The 12,027-nt window shown below is 35.2% G+C and overlaps 1 protein-coding gene across 4 annotated transcripts in view; it reads right to left on the bottom strand.

Moving 5' to 3' along the window:
- LOC127435753 (receptor-type tyrosine-protein phosphatase zeta-like) overlaps positions 1-12,027 on the bottom strand; it is a 107,704-nt gene that overhangs the window by 11,656 nt on the left and 84,021 nt on the right. For all 4 annotated transcript variants that reach the window (XM_051689417.1, XM_051689419.1, XM_051689418.1 and 1 more), the window contains 3 exons: positions 10,131-10,275; positions 2,894-2,979; positions 1,095-1,180 (listed from right to left, as the gene is read on the bottom strand). In XM_051689417.1, coding sequence (XP_051545377.1) covers positions 1,095-1,180; positions 2,894-2,979; positions 10,131-10,275 — 317 coding nt within the window. The remainder of the gene's footprint in view (positions 1-1,094; positions 1,181-2,893; positions 2,980-10,130; positions 10,276-12,027) is intronic.

Genomic DNA, 12,027 nt, shown 5'->3' with positions numbered 1-12,027 from the left:
AACAGGGTCTAGAAACAACTATAGTCAAATTTATAAAGAATACCACTAGATTTTCCAATATCATCTTTACCAGTGAATGGATGAACATATCCACAGATATCAATTATCTACAGAACAAATGGATAGCATCCAAGGCCATGCTGTCACAGATTAGAAATAACATGCATTCAAACCATAAAGTTTGCGTCTGTGTGTGTTTAATGTAACTAGCATGTCACATGACAAAAAACAACAACAACAACAACAACAAAACATTGAAAACTAATGGGTTTGTGGAGAATACTCAAGAACTTTACATATATTAATAACACTCAACAAGAAAACATATGTGGGTTCAGCTATCATTATGAGGACTCTCCATAGACATTATGATTTTTATACTGTACGAACTATAGATTCTATCCCCTAACCCTACCCCTAAACCTAACCCTCACAGAAAACATTCTGCATTTTTACATTTTCAAAAAACATCGTTTAGTATATTTTTTTAAGCTAATTAAATTATGAATTAAATTATGGGGACACTAGAAATGTCCTCATAAACCACATTTATAGCATAATACCCTTGTAATTACCAGTTTGTAACCTAAAAAAAAGTAAACCACTTAAACCTGCCCACCACAACACACACGACCGTATATAAACAGAAACTCGTGAAATACTTCAATTACTTTTTCATTAAGTAAACTGCTCTTAAGGCAAGAACTCATAATTAAGTTCTTCTGCCTCATTTGTGTCCAATTAAAGTCTTGCTTCATTCATTTTCAATTGTATAATCAAGCGTGAATAAATTAATGTTATGGTGAGAAGATTATGATTTAACATTGATTGATGTTAATTAAGTTGTAATTGGGTTTTGTGTATCTTTTTGAGCACCTAACTGGAATATTGCCTCTGCATAGTACATGTTAGTGACCTAATTATTGCTGAAATATATTATCAACAACCATACATGAATGCATATAGACTGAGTACACATGCCTGAATGAATCTCATTTTTCATCAGATGCCTTAATGACATGTTGATTTGCTACATCAAGTCTTGTATGAGCCTTAAAGAGTGTCAAAAGAGAGGGGGATGATGGGATACATACCTCAAACTCTCGGGAAAATGAGTTGGAGTTGTGAAGCTCAGCCACATGTTTGACAAATTGTTTCACTGACTGGGGTTCATGAACACCTGGAAAGATTGAAGACAGTCACTGATTTATGACATACAATAGCAGTGACTGCTTTCGCAGGTTGATTATGAGTGTAGAGTGGGGTCCAAGATTCTAAGAAAACTATTAAAAATGCTTTTAATTTAAAAACAAAAATTTACATTACATTTTATAAGCATAAATATTTGAGTGAAAAGTAGTATTGAAAAATGTATATGAATTTCAGAATTTGGAATGTCCCCCTTTTGCTTTAATGACAGCATGCATTTGAACTGAAATGAACTCCACAGGTTTGTGCAAAGCCTGATGATCATGTTATCCGAGCATGATTTGAGAAAGTTTCAAAGAGCATCTTGTGTGCTTAAATGAAAGCAAGGAAATCTGACCTTTTGGACAAACTAGTTAACATCAATGTCACAAATTTGATAATTGTCCAGAGCTCTGTATGTCCATACAATGAAAGTGAATGGTGACCAGAACTTTGAAGCTCCAAAAATCACATAAAGGAAACATAAAAGTAATCCATATGACTCCAGTGATTAAATCTGTCTTCAGAAGTGATATGATAGGTGTGGGTGAGAAACAGATCAATATTTAAGTCCTTTTTTACTATAAATCTCCACTTTCACTTTCACATTCTTTCACATTCTGAAAGTGAAACTGAAAGTGGAGATTTATTGTAAAAAGGAAATTAAATATTGTTCTGTTTCTCAACCAAACAGAAGACATTTATTAAACCACTGGAGTGTGGATTACTTTTATGCTGCCTTTGTGTGATTTTTGGAGCTTGAAATGTCTGGTCAACATTCACTTGCACTGTATGGACCTACAGAGCTGAGATATTCTTCAAAAAATATTTTTTTGTTCAGCAGAAGAAAGAAAGTCATACACATCTGGGATGGCATGAGGGTGAATAAATGATGAGAGAATTTTCATTTTTGGGTGAACTACCTCTTTAAAAATAGTGCTGAATATTAAATATTTCTTCTAAAACCTTTCTTCCTTTTGAAATTTTCAACTAAAACTTTTTTTATTTCCAGTGTTAAATATTATTATTTTCAGGTCTAGATATTATTTAAACTAATTATATTAATTCTTATATTATAAAATAATAATATATATTGTATTATTAATATAATATAATATACTCATTTAATATAATTTTTATATAATTAGTAATAATTAATTTTATATTAACATTTTTATATTAATTCAGAGATACATATTACTTAATTATATTTATATGTATTATACACATTTGTAAAGATATATTTTTCTTAATTTTTGTACATTTTGTAACATTTTGTACATTGTATACTATTTCTTCAAACACACTTCTTGAACTCTATATGCCCAAAACCAAATGGCCTCTTAGGGATTAATAAAGTTGTACTGAAACAATCCTGGATTTTCAATGGGGTCTCAAGACACTGGACTCCACTGTAGTTCTGAGGTACTAAAAATCTTATGTAAAACAACCTATTTATCATACGTGTTTACATATCTATACTTTGGGAACAAATGTTTCTGCATCAGTGAGCAAAATCTGACAACATTTTTATTTGGGGACATTTGGGGCATCCTTATTTGTACACACAATATTTAAATTAAGTAAATACTGTTTTTGAAAATTCTAAAAATTCTTATGTTTTCTTTTAGGGATAGGGTTAGGGTTAGACTATAGTAATTATAAATAGCTGTTTATAAAAACAACAGAAATCTATGGTATGTACCTGTAGGGCTCAGCACTGGTGAGGATGAGATCACCCTGGGTGATGTAATGTCTTCTAGGTAGAAATGAGCAGTCTGGAAACATTTCCTGTAAAGGTATTAAAACACTTTGTCTACACCAGTACTTTATGTAACATAAGTACTGTCATCTGAATAACATGTAAGGATATATGTACTGCGCAAATCCTTCACACAACCAGTTAATAAAAATGCATGAGAAAATGCATGATTCACCATATATATCAGACAAGGTTCAGTATTTGTGCTTGTGTGTTGTTATTTTTCCATCCACACATGTCCCTAAGACTGAACCCCAAGCTTTAAAAAATAACACCAAAAACATATTCAGTCTAATCCACAAACACATTTTTAACTGGATCCCCTGAGTGGATTTCTTTAACCTGAAGCTGTTTTGTCTAAAACGGCAACTTCTTGGGAGGGATTAGTGGTGACAACAAACCACAATGATGTCCCCTACAGATTAAATACAAACGTTTCAAAAAGTCCCATCAAGTGCGCATCTATCTGCTCTCCAAATGTAGCTACCATGTAGCTACAGATGGGCAAGCAGTCGTACAAGTATGTGTTCTGATGAGATTGAGTCACCCACGGATGCACTAACAAGACATGAACATGACTTGGTCGTGCTGAACATAATCATGTGGAGGTTCTTTCTGCAGCCTGACAGCGTACTCCCTGCAGCCCCACAAACAACAGATCAGCATATCGAAGATTTAATCACTCCAAGATTACCGATTTAATCTCAACGCAATCTTTGCAGTCTAACAACAAAAGGTCAAACATGAGCAATATGTTGAAGGGCTCCAAGAGGCTCGTCGGAATAAGAAATGTACAATGTTGTGCTGCTAAACTGTTTGCACATCAGAGACATGTTCTTGATGGGATTGCCAAAGTTGCTTATTTCACAGTTGGGAATATCTAAACGAAAACTGGACTGCATATACATTTGTGCTCAAAAGTTTGCATACTCTGGCAGAAATTGTGAAATTTTGGCATTGATTTTGAAAATACCAAGCCAAGGTCAGGTAGACCAAGAAAGATTTCAGCCAAAACTGCCAGAAGAATTGTTCGGGATACAAAGAAAAACCCAGAGGTAACCTCAGGAGAAATACAGGCTGCTCTGGAAAAAGACAGTGTGGTTGTTTCAAGGAGCACAATACGACGATACTTGAACAGAAATGAGCTGCATGGTCGAGTTGCCAGAAAGAAGCCTTTACTGCGCCAATGCCACAAAAAAGCCTGGATACAATATGCCTGACAACACCTTGACACGCCTCACAGCTTCTGGCACACTGTAATTTGGAGTGATGAGGCCAAAATAGAGCTTTATGGTCACAACCATAAGCGCTATGTTTGGAGAGGGGTCAACAAGGCCTATAGTGAAAAGAATACCATCCCCACTGTGAAGCATGGTGGTGGCTCACTGATGTTTTGGGGGTGTGTGAGCTCTAAAGGCACGGGGAATCTTGTGAACACTGATGGCAAGATGAATGTAGCATGTTATTAGAAAATACTGGCAGACAATTTGCATTCTTCTGCACGAAAGCTGCGCATGGGACACACTTGGACTTTCCAGCACGACAATGACCCTAAGCACAAGGCCAAGTTGACCCTCCAGTGGTTACAGCAGAAAAAGGTGAAGGTTCTGGAGTGGCCATCACAGTCTCCTGACCTTAATATCATCGAGCCACTCTGTGGAGATTTCAAACGTGCCGTTCTTCCAAGATGACCAAAGACTTTGCATGACCTGGAGGCATTTTGCCAAGACGAATGGGCAGCTATACCACCTGCAAGAATTTGGGGCATCATAGACAACTATTACAAAAGACTGCACACAGTCATTGATGCTCAAGGGGGCAATACACAGTATTAAGAACTAAGGGTATGCAGACTTTTGAACAGCAGTCATTTCATTTTTTTCTCCGTTGCCATGTTTTGTTTTAGGATTGTGCCATTCTGTTATAACCTACAGTTGAATATGAATCCCATAAGAACTAAAATAAATGTGTTTTGCCTGCTCATTCATGTTTTCTTTAAAATGGGACATATATTACCAATTCTCCAAGGGTATGCAAACTTTTGAGCACAACTGTACTGTTGTACTCAAATGTTTGCATACCCTGGCAGAAATTGTCAAATTTTGGCATTGATTTTGAAAATATAACTGATCATGCAAAAAATCATGCTCTGGAAAAAGACGGTGTGGTTGTTTCAAGGAGCACAATACGACAATACTTGTACAAAAATGAGCTGCATGGTCGAGTTGCCAGAAAGAAGCCTTTACTGCACCAATGCCACAAAAAAGCCCATTTACAATATGCCCGACAACACCTTGACACGCCTCACAGCTTCTGGCACACTGTAATTTGGAGTGACGAGACCAAAATAGAGCTTTATGGTCACAACCATAAGCGCTATGTTTGGAGAGGGGTCAACAAGTATTGTGCTCCTTGAAACAACCACACCGTTTTTTTCCAGAGCAGCCTGTATTTCTCCTGAGGTTACCTGTGGGGTTTTCTTTGTATCCCGAACAATTCTTCTGGCAGTTGTGGCTGAAATCTTTCTTGGTCTACCTGACCTTGGCTTGGTATCAAGAGATCCCTGAATTTTCCACTTCTTAATAAGTGATTGAACAGTACTGACTGGCATTTTCAAGGCTTTGGATATCTTTTTATATCCTTTTCCATCTTTATAAAGTTCCATTGCCTTGTTACGCAGGTTTTTTGACAGTTCTTTTCTGCTCCCCATGGCTCAGTATCTAGCCTGCTCAGTGCATCCACGTGAGAGCTAACAAATTCATTGACTATTTATACACAGACACTAACTGCAATTTAAAAAGCCACAGGTGTGGGAAATTAACCTTTAATTGCCATTTAAACCTGTGTGTGTCACCTTGTGTGTCTGTAACAAGGCCAAACATTCAAGGGTATGTAAACTTTTGATCAGGGCCATTTGGGTGATTTCTGTTATCATTATGATTTAAAAAGGAGCCAAACAACTATGTGATAATAAATGGCTTCATATGATCACTATCCTTAAATAAAAGACAGTTTTTTTTTCATGATCAGTCATATTTTCAAAATCAATGCCAAAATTTCACAATTTCTGCCAGGGTATGCAAACGTTTGAGAACAACTGTATATATACACTACCGGTCAAAAATTTTGAAACACACTCATTCTTTATTATAATTATTATTATTATTATTTTTTTTTTTCACATTTTAGAATAATAGTAAAGTCATCAAAACTATGGAATAACATAAATGAAACTATGGAAATTATGTTGTGACAACAAAATCCAAAATAAATCAAACTGTTATATTTTAGCATCTTCAGAGTAGTCACCCTTTGCCTAGAATTTGCAGACATGTACTCTTGACATTTTCTCAACCAACTTCTTGAGGTATCACCCTGGGATGCTTTTTAAACAGTATTGAAGGAGTTCCCATCTATGTTGGGCACTTATTGGCTGCTTTTGTTTATTATTTGGTCCAAGTCATCAATTCAAAAACTTTTTTTTTAAATTACATTTTAGTTTTATAATGAAATAAATTAATATGGTGGCACAATTATATTTTTGTCTACAAAACTAATTTCAAACATTTAAGCATATGCCTTCAGATCAAAAGATTTTTAAGATCATGAGAAAAATTTCAGTCAAGTGTTTCAAAACTTTTGACTGGTAGTGTGTGTGTACATATATATATATATATATATATATATATATATATATATATATATATATATATATATATATATATATACTGTATATATAAGGAATAATTACCACCTCGGGTGTGCATTAGTTTTCAACAATTCAACGGGCCAGAGTCAATTATTCCTCTTATACCACGGTTACCACACCTTAAGACATCGTTCAGGGTTTTATCTCAAGACATTTTCTGGTTTTCGTCCCTAAACGCTCTTGTGAGTGGAACTACTTTCTTCCGCCACATGTTCAGCGTCTTGCTTTAATACAGTCGCAGCCATCGTTGCTAATTCGAAAACGTCACATTAGAACTAGCAATGGAGTATTGCGCTGCTTTAATGGACTTACTGGAGTAACAAGTTAGTGCGTTTGTGCATGTGTGTGAGAGTTTGTATTTGAGGGATCGAAAGAGAGGAACTCAGAAAATGAGAGAGATCACTTCTGAGATTACCTTCTTTCTTGCGACTCGTGTCAGAAGTAACATCACTTCAAAATCGCCATATTCCTGTTATAAACCTTAACAACTCTTTTTCATCCCCACTGAGATGCAGGAGTGCGCTGACATGACATGAGTGTGTTTGGGCCTTAAGTGTGTACGTTAAGCATATAATGTGTGTCCACGAGTGTGGGAGTGTGTGCGTGTGTGCGTGCGTGTGTGTGTGTGTGTGTGTGTGAGAGAGAGAGAGAGAGAGAGAGAGAGAGGGAGCTCGAGGGTTTTTCCCACAGATATCTCAGATAATATAGAAACTGTTGTATTGATCAAGTGTATCTAGCTTTAATACAGCTCAAGCCTTCGTTGCTAATTCGAAAACGTCATGTTAGAACCAGCAATGGAGGATTGCTCTCTCTCTCTCTCTCTCTCTCTCTCTCTCTCTCTCTCTCTCTCTCTCTCTCTCTCTCTCTCTCTCTCTCTCTCTCTCTCTCTGGCTGTGTGTGTGTGTGTGTGAGCGTGTGTAAGTGCGGGGGAGAGAAGGGAGCGCGAGGGCTCTTTTTAACCGAAATTGAAATATATGTAGGATATTTTAGACATTGTTTAACGTTCTTAACCGATTTACTTTAACCAATGTCTTTGTTTATATGGTTATTTTGGTGCGGTATCCTGTAGGGCTCTTTGAAATGACTGAAATAAATTGGCGAAGTGATATGGAAGCGTTATGCGGTCAAGACCTGGAACTACTTTATATGCTTTTCCTTGAAAAATAATTGCACACCTTAGAACGTCCGTGAACCAATCAGAATCAAGCATTCAACAGACCCGTGGTATAAATATTGGTATAGAGTATATATATACAGTATATTAAAGGGACATCTCTGACTCGAAATTCTTACTGGACGAGGTGCCTTTAAAGCTCTTGTAAAATGCAAACCCACAAATTCTATTATTGCACCAATTTGCTAAGCTGCTTGGCAACCACAAACAGCCTACAGTTAGGATAATGAACTATATTACTTGTGATTAATGAACTGTATCACTATAAATAATAAATTTAACTGTTTTTGAACATTGGTGTCTTTTATCAAGAAATAAAATAATCTATGAGAGGCTATGCATGTTAAAATCACTGTAACGCACAACCTCTAATGGCTACTTGCTTTATTCGCTCTGGTGTCAATGCTGTTCAATTTCTCTCACCCACAGAACACCATATCTTGGGCTGTTTATCATGTTTCCCTTTGAGGTGGTCCCTCACCCGGTGGGTGTGAGATTGGGTCTGTGCCCAAGATTAGACCCCCATCACAGACAGACAACACGCTCTTCATGTTGCAAAAGCACTCCCCCCCTTCTCCTTCTTACCAGCGATTGTTATGATTATGGATTAGTAACAATATGATGGAAATCATGTGCAGCTGTCTCAGGGGAAATGAATTTTTGTTTTCCATGTATCATGACTGAGTCAACTATGCATGACAAATGCCAACAAAAGAGTTAAAATCTTGAAGTTAACTACTTGGGCCCCTGAACTGTGACCTTAAAGGCTGAGAGACTCCACGGACCCTGGATTATAACTCTTTAGATTAAATATAATTAAATATAATACATTTAGCTACACTGTAAAAAATTTCAGTAATTGTAAGGGTAAAAGAATATAAAAATGCTTCAGTAAAAAAAAACATTAATTGTTAACAGGTAGTTACCTAAACATATACCGAAAAATTATAATATAATATATTTAACAAGATAATACATGTAATTTTACAGTACAATATAGCAAAATAATAATAATAATAATCATAATTAAAAAAGTATGATTTTCCTGTATAATTAATGGTAAAAAAATGTATATTATGTTTAACAAGAGAATACATGTACTTTTTATAGGTAAACTTTTGTTAAAATTACGGTGAAAAACAACAATCAGGCCTTCCAAGAAGTCCATGCAGGACCCCTCACATTTCATTATATTTTATGGGAATAGTTATGTTTCTTCTTATTTTTAATATCAATTACAGTATGTACATTGGGCCCTCCTGCTTTATATTTAATGTAGTTTAGTTCATGTTTATTGCATTTGCTTTGTGCGTGTCACATGCGTTACCTTCACCTTGATAGTGTTTTGTGTTTTTTTGAGTAACACTGTGTCTCTACATGTGTATTAATTATTGCTCCTGGAAGGGTCACTCTAAACTTTATGTCACATTGTGATTAACAATACATTTTAAAGTGAAAAGCAGACTTTTATAGTTCCAGAAGGTTCATATATTAAGATTATCATTTAATAACATAAACGGTAGTGAACCGTAAAATATACAGGCATCAAAATTACATCCTGTAATGCCTGAAACATGGTCACAGTATTTTTTTATGGAAAATTACGGTTATTATTTTTTTTTTACAGTAGAAAACAGACATAAAAATCAAGAATACACTAAAATACTTCCATTTCAATTAAACATGTGCAGTGCCTCTTAAAAGTGTAAAACTGTAAACAAATGAACACACTTTATGTTAACAGTGATATTTTGTATTTTGATATTATTGTATTTAGGCTACACTGTAAAAAGTGCTTATGTGCAATTGTTCCCTTTAGGAGTTATTTCTACTTGACCCCATCCTTAAAAATTGTTGTTTTGTGTAACCTAATGTATTTAGTTTGATTCACTCAGATTTAATATTTTTGACAAATAAAATCAGTTAGATTTGAACAAATAAAGCAAATTTTTAGCTTATATTATATAATAAATAGTTCCTTTAGGAGCTATTTTTACTTGACCCGATCCTTAAAATTACTTTTGATGTTGTATCGTAATGAATTTAGTTTGATTCATTCATATTTAATTTTTGTCATGAATGAAACCAGTTTATTGTTATATATTATATTATATTATATTATATTATCTTGTACGTAATGCTTGTTATCTACAGTATGTACTTAATGTGTAATTATATAATTTGTGGAACCGCTTATAATGACTTGCTGTTATTGTTATCACTATATTAACTAATTTTAGCAAAAAGTAATATGTGTAAAATGGACACTTGTTTGAGGTGCTGCCATCCATACATACCTCCAGTAGATAAAAATGCTGATCAGAAAGACAAGACCCAGGAAGGTGAGAGTGGAGACCACAGCCAGAGGAACAACAGCTTTCTTCTGCTGCTCAATGCTGCTCGCCAAGCCAACCCGCGACTCATGACTGCTGTTAATGGCATCTATGGGTTTAAGAACGTACCTCTCAGATCAGAGCTACAGACATCAATGTTCTTTCAGCAACAGGAAATGCAGTATACTATCAAAGTCCCAAATTTAAATGCTTAAATGAGCTAATTAAACAATTAAATCTGACACACACTGCAATCAAACTTACCTTATAAAATCTGCCGTTTTCACACCTCCGAAAAACTCATGCAGACTTTGGATGACTCATAATATTAATTCAATTACACCAGCCACAGAAGCTGACATAACTCTAACACAAAGTACAGTCAAATAATTTTAAGATGCTATTGTATTCTTATGGTTTATGTTGATCTAAATATAGTAACATCATTTGCAAACCAGTAGGCCTAAGGACATGGAGAACTGAAGAAAAACAAATGACTTGAATGTTTATAAAGGTACAAACTACCAATGTGGCCTTGTACTTAAATCTATACAAGTTATTAAACAATGAATGAATGTCTATGTAGACACAATAAAGGAATTATCAATACATTGAAGAGATGTAAACTTTAAACCTTCTATAAGTTCTTTATTTTTTGACTTGAGACTGAGTTCAAGCTCATTATGAATATTACCACAGGATATTTACTCAGTTTCTCTTTGACCTCGGAGTAAACGCCTAATGGTGCCAATAATCAGTATGTCATCTATGATTATAAGCATTGCCGTATAGCACTATTTAATCTATTCCATCAGAAATGTGTTTTGAGCTGGTTTGACACTAAGAGGCTAAAGAGTTCACAGGTCACAATTCATTGCAGACAGACACGTTTGAGAGATTAAAATCTGGCCTAGGACTGTCTGAGATGACCTCGCCATCCCAGACAAAACACAATGCTGCTAATGCCAGCTGTCCCTTACTGGTGAGTAACTATAAGAGTTCTGCTGCCCTCTGCTGGACAGGCACTGACATGAGCTGGACTAGTGAATTATCCTGTGAATTTTTTTTTTTTTAAATCATGAAAATAAATATTGATGAAACACAGTCTGATAACACTGGACTACAGCTGGGTTCTTAAGGTTTGTTCTTTTGTCTGCCGAGACAAAAGCTAATGTGGCTAAATCTGATCTTAGCTCAAATGCTACACCTCCATTAATGAGATTCTATTTTTTTAACTTTAATTAATATACAAATTAAGCATGTAAACAAACTCCACAGTAATGCTTAATGTGTAATCAGTTATCTTGGATACAATATGAAATGAAGATCATGCTGGTGTTATGTTCTGATGTGATGCGAGTATGCTAGTGGACAGACATTTAAGCAACACATTACATGAACAACATGCAACACAACACAGGGGACTAGGGATCAAACACATATTATGATGATGGGATTTTCTGGTTAAGATTATGGCACATTTTATAACTTTACAGCAACAGTTAAAGGCATAGTTCACTAGAAGACAGTTTCAAAAATGAAAATGCTCTCATCATTTACTCACCCTCATATCGTTTCAAACCTCTATGACTTTCTTTCTTACATGGAACACAAAAGAAGATGGTAGGCAGTGTGTTAGTCTCAGTCACCATTCAGTTTCTTTGCATACATTTTCCAGACAATGAAAGTGAATGGTAACTGAGGCTGTCCTTCTGCCTAATATCTCCTTTTTTTTTTTTCTTTTTTCTTTTTTTGCTCCACAGAAGAAAGTAAGTCCTTAAATTTTGGGTGAACTATTCCTAAAACTTGTCAGAAGCTTAAGCTTTTTATGCTTGTTAACGAAGAATGCTTAAGAAGGCTC

Source organism: Myxocyprinus asiaticus, chromosome 46, assembly GCF_019703515.2.
Source record: "Myxocyprinus asiaticus isolate MX2 ecotype Aquarium Trade chromosome 46, UBuf_Myxa_2, whole genome shotgun sequence".
NCBI classification, from domain to species: Eukaryota; Metazoa; Chordata; class Actinopteri; order Cypriniformes; family Catostomidae; genus Myxocyprinus; species Myxocyprinus asiaticus.
Note: the sequence above shows the minus strand (reverse complement) of the source record. Positions and strands in the feature narration are given on the sequence as shown.